Source organism: Paramormyrops kingsleyae, chromosome 11 (genome assembly GCF_048594095.1).
Source record: "Paramormyrops kingsleyae isolate MSU_618 chromosome 11, PKINGS_0.4, whole genome shotgun sequence".
Classification (NCBI taxonomy): domain Eukaryota; kingdom Metazoa; phylum Chordata; class Actinopteri; order Osteoglossiformes; family Mormyridae; genus Paramormyrops; species Paramormyrops kingsleyae.
In genome coordinates, this window is record NC_132807.1 from 5,309,720 (window position 1) to 5,331,485 (window position 21,766).

Sequence of the window (21,766 nt, forward strand, 5' to 3'; positions counted from 1 at the left end):
CTAGTTAAATCAAAAGGTCTCCTGAATCCATTTTTGGGTGTAAATATTTCTGTTTCAGATGAAAGGACAGAGCTCAGTGAAACATGAACATGACTTGAGTTGAGAAACACTGCTGTACACCCCAGTGGTATAAATTAGCATGCCACCAAAAACCAGTGAGCTTCAGCAACATTTGTACTGGGAGCCACATGGATGTAGGTTCAGATGGAGGGGTTAGGTGGAGTTACATAGGTGTGATGGCTGGATGTTGGGGTGGGGTGCAACTAGTTTGGCTTTATGTTGGACATTTTTTTAGGTCCATTCCATTCCTACCAGGCAAACTGGTTTATAAGAAAATGGTTGGATAGTTGACAACGGGGATTTCAAGAACCACATTTGTGTCAGACCTGAAACACGAGGTAATGAGGTTTACTGTCAGAATGATGACATCAGCCGCTCGGGCTGTTTAGCAGCTTTTTGAAATGCTGCTAAATTCTTCAAAATGTGGCCCATCTGGGGTTGATATTTCTGCAGAGGTAGGGTCAGTGTCATACATGCTGCTGCTTAACACCAAAGTCCGCTGTCAGCCTGTTGTTCACGCGGTAGACAAAGAGGAATCAATTTCTCAACATTCCTCAGCTTCGATAACCTGTGAGAAGTCAACAAGGCTTCTCTGAGTAATAATTCCCTCCTCCCTCTCCAAACCACCTTGGGTTTTTTAAGCCACCCCCTCCCCCCCCCAGACTGGCATGGAAATGGCCTATATCCATCTCCCCTCTTTTTGTTTGCAATTTGTACACCAATTAGCTAAAAAAAAAATCTGTGCTGAGTAATACCATGTGACGGGCTAATCTCGTCGGGTCTCTGCTACAAATCAAAGTTCTCAGCCTGCCCCCTCCTCACTGGCTGCTTCCCGGCCTGCTGGCCAGCCCAACACCCAGCTCTCGCTCTCGGAGGTAAGGCTCTACGTCTTGGAGGACTCTGCTAAATATGTCAATGGAGATTTAATGTTGAGTGAAGTAACTTTGGTGAACTTACGATGGTTCTCCATGTTCAAACCATATCGCTGAACCGTATTCCAAGATCTTCAGGGTTGGAGGGGTGTAACTATTGAATTTTGTTCCGCAGGAGATTTTCTCCTTGAAAATAGCATCTCTTGCCCACTTCTGCCGTGTGAGAAGCTGTGATAAGAATCCAAGGACATGGCAGTCATTGTAAGTCATGGTTTTCCATTGAGAATGTAGCTCCACTGAAGTTTAAAGAACAGCTACGGATCATGGGGATATTTTGAATTAGGCTGGGAGCATTTTGGATAACATCCATGTACTGTATATCCAATAATATTTCACTGACAATTACGCTGTAACTGAAAACTTAAATTGTATTCGATTTTATTAAGTATTACACTTTTGAACTTGCTGATATCCCCAGCGTCACACCTTTTGCTTACTGGGAAAAATTGCCAGTGACTTTGTACTTGATAAGACGTGGAAGATGGATGGATGGGTAGACGTCGATCAAAGCACTCAGTGGAGTAGATGCTAGTCCTTGATTGCTCTGTTAAGAAGGGCATCCTCTTTTTGGTAGGACTCAGAATCACTGCTGTCAGAAAGAGGTTTATCAAGTTTTCTGAAGACTTGTGAGATTAATGTGCTCCCATGATTCTGCTTAACAGTCAGCAGCAATTCGGAGGCAGCTTTCACGCTATGTTGAGGATTAGTTTGTTTCAAAACTGTTAGGGACCCACACTAAAGTGACAAGTGACCAGTGGGTCTGAGCACTTTACTTGTCCTGCAGGGTGGAAACTTCCGGATGGTATCTGAGGAGGAACAGGCCTTGCGTGCCAAACTGGAAAGACTAACTGTGAAGGATCATGGGCCTGTGTTTGGACCCTGTGCCAAGCTTCCAGACCACACAGCCCAGAAGGTACCGTAGTCGCTTGGCTGGCACCCAGAGTCCTCTATCCCATGAAGACCTGACTGGGCCACAAATGAGCATTTATTGAAGTGCTCTTATTCATTGTGAACCACATGTCTTGTTTAAGCCAAAAAGCCAGATTATTCAGATAATCCCCAAAATGTGAGCAGATGGTTTACCATCGCCCCCTGCAGGCGAAGGACGAGTTGAATGAGACCGAGGAGAAGCGAGTGGCTGCTGTGGCACAGCTGCGCATGATCATGAACAAGGCGGACAACGGGGACGAGCTGTCCAAGGGTGTGCTGGACACCTTCGGGGACAGATCTGACAAGGTGCTGGTGCGGTTCGTCCGAGCCCGTAAATATGACACGGAGAGAGCCTATGAGCTCATGAAGGGTGAGTCCGGCCGCAAGATTAAACTACGAACAAACCTTGTGTTGGTCTGGTTTAGGGTGGAGAGACCTCTATCAGCCGTGTTGTTTAATTTTTTTTTCTGTTTCTCATGCTGTATTTCTGCTGCATATTCCTAATTCCAGAAGTAATCCATTTTAAGCTGTTCAGCAGTAATCTTGACCCATAAGAAATTGTTGAAATATTTCTGCAGTATCCTCCTGACGTGGTTACCGGAGGTATCGTCGCTGTCTCAGTTTTTCAGTTTAGATTTTTTATTTGCCTTGCTAAGTAAAAAAAAAAAAAAGTATCATTTTTTTTTTTTTTTAAGTTTTTTGTATAGCAAGTATGTAAAACCAGTGATGAAGCCCAGACAAAGCAGCTCTCACAGCTCGAGAGGGAGCTCCAGAAGTACAAAGGCTGAAGCTTAATTTGCCTTTCGGCATTGATGGCTACAGCAGGAACCCCAGATGAGACAAGACTGCTATTGTGTTAACACTGTATGAAAATTCTGGGCTGTGACCTGTCCCAACCAAGACTGCACGGCCATTTCCCATCAACTCTTGCAGGCTACGTACGGTTCAGGCAGCAGTACCCCGAGCTGTTCGAGAACCTGACCCCAGAGGCTGTGCGCAACACCATCGAGGCCGGATATCCTGGCATCCTGCCCACCAGGGACAAGTATGGTCGCGTCGTGCTGCTCTTCAACATCGAGAACTGGGACTACGAGGAGATCACCTTTGATGAGGTATGAGCCATGGCTCTTTTTAGAAGCTCATCTAGGTCAACATTGTACAGATTACAAATGTCACCACTGAATTGATCCTGCAGGCTGAGAGAGTGCAGGTTTCAGATGTGGCCCAGCTTTGGTGTCTGGTGTTATGTTTATATTTTGAAGGTGTTAATACAGACTTCAATGTCAGTAACAGAGTGCTTGTGGATGGAGGCTATTTTCTAAATTAACTCCCAGCTTTGTCTGGATATTTCCCCAGACCACTTCAGATTTTGTACCTTGTTCAAAGTTTCAGAGCAGCCTCTTCTGGGTCATGCAAAAACAGCCATTAGGTGTCCAGACTACTGGCTGCTCATTTTCCAGAAGACCACTTGCCTATATTGCACAGATCCTGCGCGCCTACTGTGTCATCCTGGAGAATCTGCTGGAGAATGAGGAGACCCAGATCAACGGCTTCTGCATCATCGAGAACTTCAAGGGCTTCACTATGCAGCAGGCATCAGGCATCAAAGCCAATGAACTGAAGAAGATGGTGGACATGCTGCAGGTGTGGTGGATGGCCTCATTCCCAAATTGCATTTTCTGACAGCTACATGTTGGGTTGACGTGACCTTATGTGACAACGGTCTTTCTCTTTTGTGAGAAGGACTCCTTCCCTGCCCGGTTCAAGGCCGTGCACTTCATCCACCAGCCCTGGTACTTCACCACCACCTACAATGTGGTCAAGCCCCTCATGAAGAGCAAACTACTGGAGAGGGTGAGTAGGAAAGGTCAGGGACATTAGCATTTAGTGAAGCACGCTGCTCTCAGCACACATTGGAATGTTACTGTGCAGGTACTTATGCACCAAATCTCACTTGTTTAAAGGTGTTTGTTCACGGCGATGAGCTGGAAAATTACTTCAAGGAGTTTGATGCAGACATCCTGCCGGCGGAGTTTGATGGGAAGGGTGCCAAATATGACGGCAAAGCAACCGCAGAAAAGCTATTTGGGTCTGACACTGCTCTGTAACCCTATGATCTCACCAAATTACTGGGTACCCAAAAATACATACTATATTTAATGGTGTTTTTAAGGTATAATGTACACCTTGTTTTGTGAACGCACAACCCTGCTCTCAACAGAACCAGTGCAGTAGTGCTGAAAATAGGTTCCTGGTCAATGGGAGGACTGGAAGGAAGCGTTATGGAAACATCTGAATGTGTAGCAAACATGGTAGTTCTGTATTGCAACATTGACCACAGTAACAAGCACAACCAATGAAACATATTAATGCTTCTAGCCTATCATGTGTGCTAATGTTAAAGCCTAAGGGCCCTGCAGCTGCTATTGGTCACCTCATGAGCTGACCTTCTTCCTTCAGGCCAATGAAATCAGACAGACCACAGATGTAGGGGCCTAGTACCTCCTCTGCCCTAATTTAGGAAGGATAAGTCCCATATTCACTGTGCAAGGACACATATTGTATCCAACAGGAAGTGAACAGTAAAACATCTTAGATGAAACAAACTGCAGTTGACACAAACTAAAGAAATGTTTACAATAAAATGTATATAAACATTTGTCATGACTCATGTGTGACTTCATTAAAAAAAAAATAAATCTAAAAACTGTTGCATATACAATATTGCTTAATGGCTTCTTAAAAAACCCATCTAATCAGCCAATGGACTATCTTGGACTGGGTCACAGAATGGTTGCCATTAAAGGTCAGGCAGCCAGAACCTTCTGGGCAGGATGCCGGTCCGATACGGGGCACATACACTCATTAATGCACTACAGCAGTGTTTCACAATTCGGTCCTTGGGGAGTCCCAGACGGTCCGCATTTTTTGCTCTCTCCCAGCTCCTTGCCAGACAGTCCACAAGAGTGAACCATCTGAGGGTCCCCAAAGATGGGCTTGAGAATCATTGTTCTAAACCCCAGCGGTATAAATTAGCATACTCTCAAAGGACAGTGAGCTTCAATAATTTGTATTGGGAGCCACATGGAAGTAGGTTCAGATGGAGGAGTTAGGTTGAGTTACATATATGTGAAGGGTGGGTGTTGGGTTGGGGTGCAACTAGATTGGCTTTACATTTGACATTTTTTAGGTCCATTCCTTTCCTACTGGGCAAACTGGTTTACATGAAAATGGGTGGATAGTTGACAACAGGAATTTTAAAAACCACATTTGTGTCAAACCTGAAACACAAGGTAATGTAGTTTACTGCCAAAATCAGCCTCTCGAGCTATTGAGCTAGATTTTTGAAATTCTGCTAAAATTCTACAAAATGTGTTCCTGAGAAACTGCACTGCAGGGAGCTTCAGGACACGGATCGGCTTCAGCTCGGCTTCAGCTAGGCCTACCCACACAGGTTTGGCCAGTGTATGTTCTCCCCGTGTCACACGAGTTCCCAGAGTGTAACTCCACTTCCCACCCACACCAGTTTTTAACAGAGATAGGGACACATTTGTTTGTTTTTTCAAAAACATTTCAGTTCTGTGTTCAGTTAGCCACACACAATTCCCGCTTAGTTTTCAAAATGCCACTTTAACAATACAGAGATCAGGTTAATGATTCCCATTTCCTGTAATCCCAGGCCCAACCCTCTGCTGGATGCTTCCCTCAGATGCGATAAATCCACTCACTGAAACGTCTTTCTCCCAATTTCTGTAAACTGCTTCCCATTTTCAAATAGTTTCTACTACAGTTTCATCAACTGTCAACCAACTTACTGTTCAACCATCCGACCTTTGAACACCCTTAAGTAGCTTAAAAACTACATCTTGAATTTTATACTATACATGCAATTTCCAATGTATCAACCAAAACATTATATTAATTTAATGAGGGGCATTCCAATAAATGACAGGAGAGAAAATGTACAAGAAAAATTTTATTTCAGAATATAATTATTGTACAGTCCTCCCCCTCATCCCAGAGATATACCTCACACACCACCTGTGACCTGAAGCCACGCCTTGTGAGGTTGTCACCCCTCCGAAGATGTTGTCATGACTCAAATATATGAGAAATACAAAAGCAAAGATAAGGCCACAGTATGTTGTTATATTAATGGTTGTTAAAAAATGGGACCATCACAGTGTTTGAACAGGCAGGTGGACTGGAGACTCCGGAACAGCTCTGTGGTCCATGGAAACGGAGCAGCTTATAGTCTACGGCTGACTGACAAATGCAGCTGTACAGCACAGGCGAGGCAAAGACGCCCGAGACAGTGGCAAAGGGCCCAACGTAAATGTCATCAAAATATATATATATATATTTTTTTAAATCTCAGCAAGCCACCATCCTATTCCAGCACGTAAGTACATACACCTGCAGTTAGTAGACAAGGACTTCTAAAAGGCTTAAAGCTCACAGTGAGACTTTCGACATTCACTGTCACACGCACCGCATGGTAAATTGGTTTCTGTACACACTGCTGCTACGTGAGCTGTGACCCAGCCCACAAACTGTCTTCCATTAGGATACACCAAGGGGGAAAGTCTTAAGGAAAAATAAGACCACCACCCATCGAAAAGATCGTCACTGGTCCCCTTCATCTGAATCAACGAAGACACGAGACATGAATTACTACAGAAAGAGACCACACACACACACTCTCTCTCTCTCTCTCTCTCACACTCACACTCACACACACACACACACACACACACACACGAAATATGTATACAAGTAATAAAGATTATTTAAAAATACAAAACCATTCTAAATAGTGAAGTTGCATATAAATCTATAACAGCATGAACAGCAACTAATTCAGATAAATGTCATAAACAACTGATAGGAGGGTCCCATACACTGAGCAAGGGAAATAAAGGAGACTTAATGGTAGTACATTAACAGGATGACTGACTAGCAAATCATGAGGATGACAGCTTGTGTGCTTGGGGGCTAAAGGTGCCACTGTTGATGATACACAACACTCTTTGGTGGGTGTTACTATACATTACTGACACTAGGGGGCAGACACAGGACACCTAACACAGACAAAAACAAAACCCTTTCTTATAGCCTGCTGTGTCCACTTGTTGTATATTAAATGAAAATTTAATATTAGAATAATTTCAGAGGGAAAAAAAAATAATGATGAATCCGGTGTTTTTCATATTTAACAAGATTTCAAAGACAAAAACTCACACACCTTGCTTGACGTAAAAATATTTTGTTTAAATTGAATTGTCTCATTTTAAGCTACCAGCAGCAATTTTTGTTTTAAATCTAACGGATTGTCAAACTCCCCTTCACAGACATGCACAGATACATTCACTTTACATAATGCTTATACTGAAAATAGGTTAATTTAAATAAAGCTTGAATTGTAATAAAGATATGGCTGTTTAATTGCCGGCTTAAACATTAAATAATCGGCTTGAAGATGCACACTCTCTGACAAACACCCACGGCTCTTTGGCGACAAGGAGATCGAGATGCGAGAGAAACCGGAGCGCGGAACAGCAAGCCCTTCAGCCGTATGCAACGCTCTCGGTTTAACAGTCATTCTTCTGTGCTGCTTTTCCTTCACGTCAGAACACCAGAAATTCCTCACGACTGCCGAAAACACCCCCTTTCCTCAAACCCACACAAAGGTGCAGCGTTATTAAGGAGAAAAAAAACCATTTGGTTTCGTTTTTGGCTAAACAGCAATGACCACACAAAGCAGACCACAGCATAAGGGCTAGACTGTCCTGCGCGCTTCAAAAAACAAAAGAAGAAAAAAAAATGGGCCCGGCTAATCTCCCGCTGGACCACCCCTTTAACCATGAGTTGTGCAACTTGGTCTGAAAAGTAGCATCTTCAAAAAAATGGAATAATAAGCTAAATCGGAAGCCAGTTTCAGTCAGATGGAAGCTAGCTAACTGAAGAAACAAAGGCTCACACACCAAGAGCTTTAAAAACATCATAGTCAGCTGAGTACAGTACAACTTAGGAAGTATGCCCCCCCCCCCACCTGCTCAGAGACAGACAAACACTCTCACATGTCACCTCCCTTTGCGTCAGGCGATATCTATCTGTTAGGTGCTTTTTTCGGATGACAGAGGGGATATTCAGGGATGCTGATGGATCCATCTAATTCCTCAGCTCACCCCCACCACCAGTCAAATAAAAAGCATTAAGTGCACTTTACGTTGAATTTGGGGGGGATAGGGGTTCATTGAAGGCATTATGGGAAAGACTCTGGATCCTGCAGGATTTGCTGAAAGGAGCTCAGCTCGGTTAAAGCAACTGGCTGCAGTCAAGCCGTTTGTTTGTGCCCCATTACCCTGTCTGTCAGAACAGTCTTCATGAAGGAGAAGTCCAGGACACCACGAGTGAAGCCACCAAACCCAACAGGCTTGAGTGACGTAGTCAGGTTCCCGACGGAGCCCTCCTGGTCAAAGCCAGCCTGGCCTCCCCCCTGCCCTCACAGTTCAGTCACCAAGCTGGAGACGTAACATCTTACCAGACTTGGCAGTGACCTCACAGCCACCATGACACGGTGGAAGTGCAGAGCAGTGGGCCTTGTGAGAGCCAATGAAAAAGGGGGGAGGGGAGAGGAGAGAGACGGAGGGGGCGGGGTTAGGAGGAGTCCTCCGAGCACTCGGTCTCATCGCCCTGCGCACCCCCACATGGCTGCTTCCGCTTCTCCCACTGGCAGATGGTGTTGGCGTACTCCACGATCACCTTGTCCATCCAGGTGAGCGGCTGTGGAAACAGCACAGCGCCCTCGAAGAAGCCCAGGTGGCCTCCATGCAGAGTTAGGGCAAACACGGTGTTCTGCTTCTTCTCTGTAAGGGCGAGAGGAGCTCAGGTCAGCGAGCAAAAGGCACTGCTGCAGAATGGGGGAATGCACAGCCAGCATGCCCCCCCTCCCCCCCCCTCCCTATGATTACCACTCAGCAAAGCTTTCTAGGCAAACAATGACTCCACTGACATCATCCCCCATCGGCCAGGCGATGGACACTCAAGGGTAAGCAATTTGATTGTCGTTTCAGGTTCTATCACCCTACACCCGAGGCCCATCTGTTACCATATACCTGGGGTGCCCAGATCAATCCCTGGATGGACTGAAAACAGAGAAGCGGATTCCTTCAGTGACACTGAGAACGGAAACGAAGATGCCAGACACCATGCCACTGACGGCTACGACGGACAGCCACGGAGTGCGGGGACCCTGCAGACAACTGATCTCTGGGGGAAACGAGGCCAGACATGGAGGCAGCTAGTGGGCATGAGGAAGAAACGCTGGCCAGTAATGTTCTAGGGAGCTGAAGTTGCCAAATCTAATTTCAGCTACTATCAATGTCTCTTAGACAAACCATCAGGAAATTCCATTTATGCCAACTCACGTGGCCAAATGGCAGAACATATCATGTCCCGGATTTCCTTAAGGTTAAGTGGTTTGGACCAAAGCTCACGGACCGAAAATCTGCACGTGATTATGGCATAGCTGGAGAAGTGGTCCAGAACCACCAGTGGTACAGGAAGGAGTCCTACAGGATGGCACATTAACCGGGGGCGACTGGGAGACCAAGCAGCCCTTTTCTGAATCAGCAAAGCCCTATAAAACAGCAGAATCACACCACTGTGAAAAATTCAACACAGCTGTATTAGCAAGAGCACATTAGAGGTGGATCACCTGCCTGAAAATGCCATTTTCCAACAGGTGATGTGGGAAGGATGGCGGAGTCACGGAAATGACAGAGATATGAACATAAGAACATAAGAAATTTACAAACGAGAGGGGGCCATTCAGCCCATCAAGCTCGTTTGGGGAGAACTTAACTAATAGCTCAGAGCTATTCTAAATCTTATCTAGCTCTGATTTAAAGGAACCCAGGGTTTTAGCTTCCGCTACACTAGCAGGGAGACTATTCCATACTCTAACTACATGCTGTGTAAAGAAGTGCTTCCTCAAATTTGTTTTAAAATGTTCTCCCGCTAATTTCCACTTATGGCCACGAGTTCTAGTATTTAAACCAATATTGAAATAGCCATTTGGCTGAACAGCATCCAGACCCGTTAGAATCTTATAGACCTGGATCATGTCCCCCCCTTAGTCTCCTTTGCTCAAGGCTAAACAGATTCAGCTCAGCTAACATGCAGTGGGTTTGCTGGAGAGAGCAGGTTTGGAGGAACCAGGCCGCAGAAACATGGTCCAACTGCTGCTGCACAAACCCAAAAGTCCCCAGAGCAGAGCTCTCTACAATTACAGACTCAAATAACACATGGCCGGATCTGTGAGCCTACGCCCCTTCTACTCATGACCGAGAGAGACAGACATCTGGTCGAAGTATAATTTAGGACCTGACGAGGGGAAGCCCGTTTTAAATTAAAATGAAAACCACGCAGAAAGTTTCCCAATAATCTTTAAAAATAAACACTCCCAGGAAATGCAATCTAACTGAAGCGGACAGCATCCTCATGAAAAAGTCATTAAACGGGGCACGGAAGGTGCCAGAAAGGAGACGGGCAGCCAACCTGCGAGCGTGCGGGGGATGGTGAGCAGGGAGTTGTGCACCAGAGGGTCATCGGCAGAGTTCACCAGCAGCAAGGGTACGTCCACCTGGGGCAGGAGAAGGGAGGGCGCAAATTAGGAGGGTCAGGTGACCTTTTGGGATCTGAAAATGTTCTATTCTAACAATGTTAATGTTAGAACAATGTTCATTTGAAGTTGCGTAATAAATTAAGTGTTTTTCCTGTGGCCTCGTGAAGTGCGGGAGGACTCACATTGTGAATGTAATGCACACAGCTTTCCTTCTCGTAGTACTCCTTCAATGAACGGTAGCCGTGGAACTTTCTACCGGAAAGGAAAGAAACAGCTACCATTTCACCATACTGCCTAACACCACCATGACCTCAGCAGGGCCTGCAAACCCCCCAGAACTGAGGGCCAGGACCCCCCCCCACCTCATGATGTTGTCGTCGATCTGCGTGAGCGAGGTGGCTGTGAACAGGTGACCCAGGTCTGCATCCGTCATCTTGCTAGAGGACCCAGTAAACAAGCTTCTCCTGTGAGGAAAGAGAGAGAGTCAGAGGATATTTCCAAAGTATCACCATGTGAAAGCAGAGCCCCAGAACAGAGGCTTCCAGAACCACCACGGGGGCATTTTTTTAAACCCTTTAAAACACCCCCACCCTGTTATTCCCGAAATTCATACATGGTTTCGTGTCATTGGGCCTATTTACATTCGTGGTATTTATTTGGTCTGTCTTCATCATGTAACCCATCAGTACCTGTGAGCGAGGATGATCTTCTTCATGTTGTCAGCCATAAGGAAATTGTAGAACCTTCGGCACTGGTCCCATTGGAAGAACGTCTCCTGGGCTCTGGGGGGGGGGGAAACACAAACAGGACGGCCCATCACCAAGAAGCACACCCACTTGGAACCAGCTGTTCAACGTGCTTGTGCAGTTACAGACATCTATTAAAAAGGCATGGGGAGATTAGCTTTGAAGTGTAAGATGGTGAACCCCCCCCCCCCAGGGCATATCAAGGTTAGGTGACAAGTCCATTCATTCCTTCACATGGGTCCTATTACAGTCCCTTTTTCTCCTGACCCAGGAGACAGGAGTCTCAACCCCATACCCATCTGTTACAGTGTAAAGGCCATATTTCGCTTTTGTGCGTCTCCTCTGCTCCGTGACACATAGGCCCCACATGCCTGTGTCACATCACTCTGTTCACTGTCCCTGGCTTGATGTTTTATATTCGCAATGTGGGGGAAATTAGGGATTTGAAATGAGAAGCTGAGTGAAAACATCAGGAAACAATTTAATTTTCTGTGCCTGTGATGTAACAGCGCCGAAGGGAGCGAGGACATCTAAACAAACAACATATATGCCGCATGCGCAGTGATCGGCAGGCCTTCGCGCAGTGATCGGCAGGCCTTCGCGCAGTGATCGGCAGGCCTTCGCGCAGTGATCGGCAGGCCTTCGCGCAGTGATCGGCAGGCCTTCGCGCAGTGATCGGCAGGCCTTCGGATGGCGGGTGAAACATTTGGCCGGACGCCAGCTTCTCGGTGCTATACGGACGTTTATTTACGCCCACAATTTGTAAAGCAGGTTAGTAGTACAGCTAAAACATTAATGAGGCATTTTATCACACCCAAAAGTTAGTAATCAATCAAAATTTAGCAAATCCTTTTGTTTAATAAACGTGTCAGACTTTTAACTGCAAAAAGTACATCGTTTATCCATAATATCTCCCCTTTTTAAAAGATGTGGCTGCTGGACTGTTTCTTTCTTCACCACCACTTAAGTGCATATCGCATGTCGCACTGACGTATACCAAACCATGGTATACCAGAACAGTATTATGTGGTGTGCTCCGCTAACCGAATTTAATAAACATAAACATACACCAAGTGCATGCAGATCATTAACTTTTGGGTGTCACAAAATGCATCTCAATTTATGGGCATAAATAAATGTCCGTATAGCATGTTTCACCCACCATCTGAAGCCCTGGTTCTGAGTGCACATGTGCGATATAATATCGATATGACATCGCGTAGGCCTATAGCGACCACTGGATAACTTCTGAGTGACACTGATCTCATCCAGTAACATTTGGTTTGGAGATTGGAGAGTTACCCTAGCAAAACAATGAAAATTAACTACACTTCAAAAACATCATAGGACAAAAATATACACCTACAGCCATTTTTAACTGCAGCATTATTAATATATATGTAATATATCTACACTCATGTAGCACACAGGGCCGTGAATCATCAGCTACAATCATGAGCAGAGCAGTCTGCCCATATCTGCCTGGACCAGCCCCGTCTGTACATGTATATCCTGTCACGCCTGGTCACACCCTAGACGCCGTGCAGGCTGGAGACGTCGGCAAGGTGACGGCCCCTTCATGTCAACCTCATTCCACAAGGTTCTCTCATGTCTCCCAAGGAAGGTGCTCATTCTTTCCAGAGACGAATGCGGCCCCTTCAGGCATTTGTTGTTATATCAGAAATGACATCACCACAGGGCTTGCAGGACTGTTAAGTGGAAACTAAGTTTAATAAAAATTTAGAACATCAGCAGGCTGTCATATGGTGCTTTAGTGTTCCTGCAGGGAAAAATCTGCCCCAATTTACAGATGACCCATCGAGCCCCAAAGCAGGGCACCCCATTCCTCAACAAGGTCTAATGTCAGAGTAGCACGAATGTGACACCCCGGGTCTGCGGTACTAAGAAAACGAAATTCTATCAGGCAAAATGCCAGTGAGGGCAACCAGTGGGGGGAGTTATCCACCTGAGGGCGCTGTAGCCCTGGCACAAGCTGACGCCGCACAGCACCCTCTCCTGGTTGGCGTGGTTTTCCCCCAGGTACTTGCAAACGATGTTGCCTCCCAGACTGAAGCCCACCACCACGAGCTGGGTCTCTGGGAAGGTCTTCTTGATGTGGCTGACCATGGCGGAGAATTCCCAGGTGCAGCCTGAATGGAAGGTGACAGTTCAGGAAGGGCACAGCGTGCACGCAGCGTGCACGCGGGTTCCAAAGGTCACGTGCGGCATGTGACGTGCCGGCAGACCAAAGACCACACGTGCTCCCAGGAGAACGTCAGCAGGCCTTACCATAGGTGAACATGCGAGGCGAAGTCAGCTCGATGTTGGGCAGGGCGCCCAGGTGATTCAAAACGGCACACCTGTAACCCTGCCGCTGGGAGTAATCCACAAAGGTGCGGACATAATGCTTCTCGCTGTGGTTACCGATTCCAGGGCATATCACCATGGTAACATCATCTGGATGGAGAGGACGGGAAATGACATGCAAGACCATACTAACTGTTCAGGGATGTATTTGCACAAAGCCAAGACAGTGCCAGAGATCTCCATGAGTCACCTCACAGGTCCGCAACAGACACGTGACGTTTATATGCCTGGATAAACACCTGTAGCCCGATGCAAATACTCCTCAGAATTAGCCATTCTGTCCGCCCGTATGTAAACTAACGGGTCGGGTTGTCCAAACCGTATAGGTTCTGCAAAGCCGCCCTCTTATCTAGATAAAAATTTCCCTTTGCGCAACAGAGGAAATGAGACGTCAGCGAGTTGTTATTTTTGTTTCTAGGTAACAGAACATCAACAGTGTAGCAAAGAGGGGAAAAAAATGGTCACATGGGATTTCTTACCTCCTGTCAGGTGGTCAGCCAGTGGTTCGAAAAGGTCAAAGGTTGCGGTGGCACCATCTGGCATGGGTAAATACTTCCGCTGCCCATGTGGATGGGGTGAATTGACCCGCCCCAACTTCCCATACAGAGCCGTCTGCAGGTGCCCACTTTTGCCCCAGAGGAGAGGTGGAATGTAGCTGAGAGAAAACCACAATATATTCACACCCATGAGCACATCTGACCTTCTGAGCATTTTCCAAAAAAAAACAAATACAAACACTCCATGGTCACCTTGCAAGATAAGCACCTATCACCAAGTGAATAGTTCAGGTTCAGAAAGTTAAAAATCCAGGCAAAGATTGTTTCAACTAACCACCTGAGTACTCTGTGACTCTTTATATTGGACTAGTTGGTTGAAATAGAATCTTGGCCTGGGTTTTTACTTTCTGGGCCTGAACTGTCCACCTCTGCTTATCACAGGACACGCAAAAGTAAGAATGCTACAGAAAGATGCTCCACAAAACTCAGGAAGGAGGCTCAGAGGCGTCGATTGGTGCAGGGAGACCCGGGCGGCCCCCACTGAGGACAGGCAGGGAGTCTGATACGGGGCACAACAGCAAACACACACAGCAGAACAAGTCCACGGTTACATTAGCAGTTACATAATCCTGCATGTGACCCCATATGGCCATAACCTTGCAAACCCCCACCTCAACTAAGCAAAATTTGATGCCTATCCAACAGGCAATCCTCAACTCACCTGTCATCTGTTTTACCTCGTTTCAAACTTTAATGAATATAAAGCTTGCATGTTAATGGTTTTCCCACTAAATGACCTGCTGACCATGTTCACACAAAGATCAGGCACTGAACGGCAGGACATTCCTGCGGAAAATGAGTCCATAAAACCAAATCCGGTGTTATAGAGTGAAATTCTTTGTGCTTAGCGTAGTGCAGAACACTATTTTATTCCAAAACTAGCATGTTGCCTCATTAAACTTGAAGTCTGAGGTTGCATTTATAGCACAATAAAGCCTAAATGTCTTCATAACAACGTCTCTTGTCACTCACATTTTAAACAGTTTGTTATTGAGCACCAGAACATTGCTGCCATAATGACTCGACACTGCTGAATTGCGGAGGTGGACGAGCCTGCGGCGCGCAAAATAATCAGGACACCGACGACTCAGATGTTTGTAGGACCTTCACAATGACAGCAGTAACGAAAGGGCGCAGACATTTTCCCAGACCCGTTTGCATTGCATGCATTTCACAGGAGCAAGTGAACTTTAAAAGGAAGGTGTTTACAAAACTACAAAAAAAAAAAAATGTGTGCCAGACAGTGAAAAATGTAAGCACTTAACGTGATCTGGATCCATGTCATCTCGACCTTTTGCCTATAATACACTCACTGGGCAGTCCGCTGAACTAAGAGATTAAAAGGTAATCATCTGTGTGGGAACTGGGCCAAAGACCCAAGACGCCCATTTGACTGATAACACTGCCAGTCGCTTTAGTTTTGGGAAACGGAGGCTCTGCTCTCACGGTGAAAGAACGGCCTACCGGATAACGACGAGTGTAACAAAGCAGCTGTTTGAGAAGAAGGATGTTATAAGTGTTGTTCCTCTCCGTATCTTCGTGCGGGAGGATTCCTGCCTTTACAAATAAACTGCCTGCATTATTAATGGAAACAATTAAAAAAGCTTCACCAAAGAAAGCAGCGAGCAAGTGTCAAATAAAAGCCTGAAACCACAAAGGTCAAAGACCCTTCTCTTCAAATGACCTACACCGAAGTCTATTAGTCACAGACGAGTACTGTCTCAACATATCCAAGCATATCAGAATAACCAGGTAAGGTAAGAGAGAAATCTGTATTCTGCTGAAGAAAACGTGACTGAAAGGAACATCTCTACTGAGAGAGATGAAACTCAAGGTTGGAAGCAACGTCTCACGGCTTCCCTGGCATTGCATCGCTGCTTCACACATTTCACTACTGAACCCTCCGCAGAACACAGTAAGACTATGTACTTTTCTCTACCAAACAATATCCCAGCAAAGAACGTCCAGTCCTGGATTTTGAAGCCATAGTTCCACAGCCCGTGGGTGTGAGTCCTCCAGTAAAAGGATCCAAGCACAGGAATGAAAAACATAGCATTGTTTGGGGAATGATTGAGCAATACAATGATAGCGGTATTTTCTTTACTCATTCAGTATGGGGGCAGGTGGAAAATGGGCTTACTCTTTGGTCAGTAGGGGGGAGGACTTCAACAGGAAGCGGTTAAGGGGCGTGTCCTGATAAGTGAGGTCGGGGGGGGCCGTGGGGCTCTTCAGATTCAGAAGGCGAACGATGACATAGAGCACAGTGGCCACGGCAGCCAGCTTCATCCCGTCGAACACGGCAGGCATCTCCGGGGAGATGAGGTGGCCTTGTGCCTCCTGGGTAGACATGTTGACTGTGGGGGACAGATAATCAGGAAGGTGAATCACACAACGTCTGCGATCCAAACAAACATTTGCATACTCAACAGCAGAACGCATGCACAGCTACGGAACACCGGTCATCTTACTGGTGATTCTCCCTGAATTTTGCTATGTCATCCAGCACGGGGTAGAGTGGAGTCACAGTGATCTGGTCCAATCTGCAACAGAGAGAAGTACTTCAGTATTACTCAGGTCAAGCGGATGAACAGCAACTGGCAGAATCACACTCCCACAGTATGTAAGCATGTAATCTCTCCGCACACACGAGTAAACAGAAACAAAATCAAATAAACATCTGACTATCCGAACTAGAGGACATTCTTAAGACAAGTTGAAGTCTTTCAGAGAAACTTCCCTAACAGGTTCTGGCTTTGTAGTGGTGCGGCCAATTTCCCAGTCACAGAGACTGGTAGAAAACCGGTTCAGATGAACTCAGTGCCCATTATATGGAACCACTGTTAACCAACAGCTCGCCAGTCAAGTCAACAAGATACATGAGGTAAAACACACTAGCAACTTGATTCTGTGACTAGTCAGATTTCCTGTGAAATCTCACTTCGCCATGCCTTCACTATCGGGGTGAGCTAAATTGTCTGTGATGAGCAATGAAATGCTGCAAATAGTTTCAAGAAGTATTTTGCTATTCATGCCAGCAGCTTGGCAGTTTTCACTGCTTCTACAGAATCAGGTTTGCGTGACTGGGTTCGTGTCACATTTAAGAACCACACTGAGGACTCCGTACTTCTCCAGTACCACCCAAATGGGAAGCAAAGGCAAATAAATCTACAAAATCATTCTCCTGTGTGACCATTTTCTGCACAATTTAACCTAATTAGCAGAGGTGACTTTCTTGACCTGGATGCCTCTGAACACTCACAGACTTAAATATCAACAAAAGACAAACATTCGCTCCCCATAATTAGAGCGGTCGAGACTGACAATTCAAAAAGCATCATCGTCAGGTGGAACAGCACCTAACCAGGATGTCAAAAGGTCGAAATGCTCAGATTTATTTAATTGCTTATTCCTAGTTTGTTTTGGGTATTTTTTGTGACTAACCCAAACGTCATAGATAAAGCATGGAGACACGTACAGTGAAAGGGGCTGTTTTTCCAAGGAAACATTGTAACACTCATTTACTAAGGCGTTTTGTAATGTGGGATGGTTAACTGACGTCAACATTTTAAAGCAAATTTACAAAGGTATCTGGCCAGGCCAGGAATACAGAAGCAGAATTAATTTCTGAATAAATCATGAAACCATTTGCATTTATGACTTAAGGAATTTAACAAGTTAAGCAACGCGTTATTTTGATAAGAAAACCATAAACATCAGAACATACACGGGGAAAACTCATATACTAAAAGAACACAAACACATAGTAATATAAACCACGATTCTACATGGATTTCAAAATATCTGCAATACAAAAATTTTGCCACACGAAATAATAATACATAAGATAAAATGAAGCGCCGGTGACCTTGCGCGTCGCCGATTGCCGAAGTGCAAACAGCAGGGGGCCGGACACGCTGAGCTTCCTGCAAAGCCGATTGTCCGGGGCTCCGACTCAGCGTGCCTTTGCTTTCCTGTGTTTACCGACCACAGGCTACCTCGATCCCACCCGATCTGAATCGTCTATTTGCGGGCAAAGCCATTTTATGAGCTCGGTGGTTAAGAACCTCCCTTGGGGCTCTAAGGAAACGCCGAGAAGCGCCTTATCGATGTCCTTTGAAACTGCAGCCTTTTACTACGGCTCGGAAAGCGGACATTAAACATTAACACGGCATCCAGTAAACACTAGATCCAGGACAGACAACTACAGGCATGGGCAAAATAATAAAGTCCCAACTCAAGTTAGAATGGAGAACAGAGCTGTTTAACACGAGAACTTCCGGGGCACAGAAAGTTCCACAAGTTCTCTTAAATATTTCATTCTCTGCTGCTTTTATTCACTTAGCCTATAACAAGTTGATTAAAGTAGCATATTATTACTACAGGGTAAATTATGTTGCTACATAGCCTATTGCAATACCTTCATTTCCTAATCATTAAGCTGATTCCAAAAAAACAACAACTAACTTCCCCTTATCAAACCAGTCAACAAGAAAACTTCAGAGACATTTAATAACGCATAGGCCTACTTATAAGAAAAAACGCCCCCAAATCCAAAAAGCTGTACAATCCGTACGCTTTGGTTAACTGAACGTCTAACTGAACTTCATACTATAACGCATCCAATTTCCGCTGTGAGCTAACTTGCACTTCAGTGTTTTCTTAAAAACAAAAACAACAACAAAAACAAAAACAATTAAATAAAGCAATATGGTCCCGTCAAACATATCTCTTCATCAGGCCTAACCAGGAGTTTTTTAAAACGTTCTTCCAACAACCAAAGAAAATGTACAGAAAATTTAACATTAGGCAACTTCTGTTAAGAAAATATTCGAAAGCAATAAAATCATTTCATAAATGACAGTTAAACAGTTCACAACATCATAACAGAAATATCAGGAAATATGTTGTAATGATAATGAGGGCATAAACAGCGCTCCTTTACGCCGTACCTGCCGACAGCTCACAGACGAAGCGCTGTCACAGAGATGCTCGGCCACCAAACCGATATACCTGATGGTGACAAGTCCTTTAACCGTAAAAATCCGTCCCATCAAACTCCCCCCAAGTGCGTAAAAATGAGAGACGGAGATGGAACTTCGTAACGCCGTTCATATCCGCGTACGAGAGGCAGGTCCGCCCCCTGCGGGTTCTCATTAGAGCGCTCACGCCGGACGCACGCAGGACATTATCCATTAAACGTACGAGCTCGACTCCGAAGCAGGCAGCGAATAGAAAAACAAGGTAGATACTAGTCAGTTAATGTGACACCAGAGAATCGTCATTTCACATACAAGAGCGTAAACTGATGACTGTCTCTTTTTTATTTTGTATTCCGGGCTAATAAACTAGGACAATGCATACACCCAATGATCCCCTGACAACTGGTATGTAACATTAATCAACTTCGACTGGGAATCACCCAGAAACAGTCTGTTCCGTGTTACATTATTCATCGACCGTGCGTTTGCTAAGTCGGACATGCAAGCCGTATACCGTGTTACTAACACAAACGACTTTTAGCCATTTCTAACCACACCAGTAAAAAAAAAAATTATGACACCCCTTCAGTTCACCCAAGCCCACCCTGGCAGACATTTTAACATCCGCCTCGGGGTCCTGTCTCAATTCATTAGTTAAATTATGATATGTTCTGGTTACTTTTCAGATCCTAAATGTGACATTGCATTCCCGCTTCAACTTATTTGACGACCCTGGCAGGCTACTCTGCCTGGCTAACCAGCAAAATAAAACGCAAAGGAAGATAGGCTACTGAATTAACCAGATGGCATTTTATAGAAAGCGATGCCAATTCCAGCGGGGGTGAAACAGCGATATATGTGAATCGCACTTTAAAAAGCGTTACAATGTATCCGTAAAAATGAAGACAACAGCGCACTCGATAATAACAACCCAGAGCGCCACCCACCACCACAGCTACACAGCGGGCCGATCTCTCCCCAGGAAGTCCCCCCTTCTGAAAATGCCCCTACCTCCCTCGGGTCTCGCCTCCCCCAGAGCCCTTCTTCGCTCCTTCCTCTGCAGCTTGATCAATGTTGATCCATAGTTAGCCCTTCGCCGGTCTCTAGCGCTTTCCCTGCCGGAACCTGGACACTTGCAGCCCACTCCACAACCCCCACCTCCAGCCCAGTCGACCCGGATCGTATTCAGCCGGGGTCCAGTCGCAATCACGTCATACACGAATCCGTTCCAGACACCCCGGTACTGTGTAAAGTCCCTCCCGTCCTACAGCAGGCACCAAAGATCCTGGCGTATGGAATAATTGCATCAAAACTTTTTGCAGCAGTGGTTACAGCAACTACATGAAGGACTAGATGAGCGCGTGCTGCCCTGTCTTCCATTGAGAGTTTAATAGTTTTAGGATCGCCAGTTGCCTGCCCCATAAAATATTTACAACGCAAAATACTTTTCATTGTTCGAATTTGGACTTCCTTAAGTAACACATCAATGACACTGGTGTAAAGCTAATGCTATTTTATAGCAGATTTTAACAGCAGTTTGCATTTATTTAAATTTTGGAATATAGGCTCAAATACAATATTGTGCCCTAACTTCAGTAGCTGGGAGTGAAAAAAACAGTTTCGGATAACTCACTGCTTTTGTTTCACATGCATCCCGTGTCAAACTGATGTGATTAGTAACTGACTATGAACATTGAAACGACAAATTGGCTTTTTCAACGCGCGACACACTGGGGCATGTTTCTGAATGATGGCTGCTGCCGGGCGGCCGCTTCGAGGCGATATTCAATCACATAGAAATTCACCTTGTGCTTCATTTTGTACACTTTGATGTAACTGCTTTATTTATAAAATGTAGAAAATTCAACCGATGTACGGGCTGTTTGTTAGAGCTGTGACGTTCGCGAACGAACCGATTCTTTTGAACGGCTCATAAACATGAACGATGGGAGCCGAGTCGCGGCTGGAGGGGAGCCGTTCTTTCTGTCGTTCTTTTTTTCCTATGCGTGTTTCACACAGATGCACACAAATTAGCTCCTCCGCGAGACAGAACAGTTATAGGGGGAGGGGCGCACCCAGCGCAGGGGTGCTACTGCCTAACAGCATGATGATAGTTGTGCACGCATCCTTTACTTCCACATTGTGTGGAAGTGTTTGTAGTAAAAGCTGTTTTGCACAGAAATTCATTGCAGCCGGCTTTGTTTTTGATGTTTATTTGTGAGTAGGTATTGTATGAATAACATAAGTCAACGTAGCTTTACACATACACACACTTTGTACTAAAGGTAAATCCAAAATAGTGATGTCACTGTCTAAGCAGAGGGATGTTGTGCAACCATATGGAATATAGTACACACATGACAAATGAGGTAATAATCAATATTTCAGAATAATTCAAACTCAGATATTGGTGTGTGATATCTGAGTTTTAATTATTTGACTACAAATCTCACCTCATCATTCCTCCCAGTGATTATTTCCAGGATAAACTGAGATGCCCCCAAGCTGGCTTCTTAAAACTGACTAAATATTTAAAAAGAGCCAAAAGAGCCGTTCTTTTGAACGG

General features: G+C 45.3%; 2 protein-coding genes across 5 annotated transcripts; one reads left to right on the forward strand and one right to left on the reverse strand.

Moving 5' to 3' along the window:
* The first annotated feature begins 876 nt into the window (after nt 1–876).
* rlbp1b (retinaldehyde binding protein 1b) lies at nt 877–4,533 on the forward strand. The gene is made up of 8 exons (XM_023814150.2): nt 877–935; nt 1,108–1,193; nt 1,777–1,905; nt 2,091–2,292; nt 2,856–3,034; nt 3,408–3,566; nt 3,666–3,776; nt 3,887–4,533. Exons 2-8 carry the CDS (start codon nt 1,182–1,184, stop codon nt 4,028–4,030), a joined length of 936 nt encoding a protein of 311 aa, XP_023669918.1. The 5' UTR covers nt 877–935; nt 1,108–1,181; the 3' UTR covers nt 4,031–4,533.
* A 1,352-nt stretch (nt 4,534–5,885) lies between these two features.
* LOC111845059 (monoacylglycerol lipase ABHD2-like) lies at nt 5,886–20,557 on the reverse strand. Of its 4 annotated transcripts, XM_072717877.1 has the most exons (12): nt 19,171–20,157; nt 18,831–18,879; nt 16,690–16,761; nt 16,362–16,575; nt 14,144–14,319; nt 13,587–13,754; nt 13,264–13,447; nt 11,241–11,333; nt 10,914–11,015; nt 10,734–10,803; nt 10,485–10,569; nt 5,886–8,791 (listed from the first exon to the last, which is right to left on the reverse strand). In XM_072717877.1, the coding sequence occupies exons 4-12, from the start codon at nt 16,568–16,570 to the stop codon at nt 8,583–8,585; spliced, it is 1,296 nt and encodes a 431-aa protein (XP_072573978.1). In that variant the 5' UTR covers nt 16,571–16,575; nt 16,690–16,761; nt 18,831–18,879; nt 19,171–20,157; the 3' UTR covers nt 5,886–8,582. The 4 variants fall into 4 exon arrangements, with proteins under 4 accessions (XP_072573978.1, XP_023669913.1, XP_023669914.1 ...); XM_023814145.2 differs by lacking the exons at nt 18,831–18,879; nt 19,171–20,157 and adding an exon at nt 20,212–20,557; XM_023814146.2 differs by lacking the exon at nt 18,831–18,879.
* Nucleotides 20,558–21,766: the final 1,209 nt, after the last annotated feature.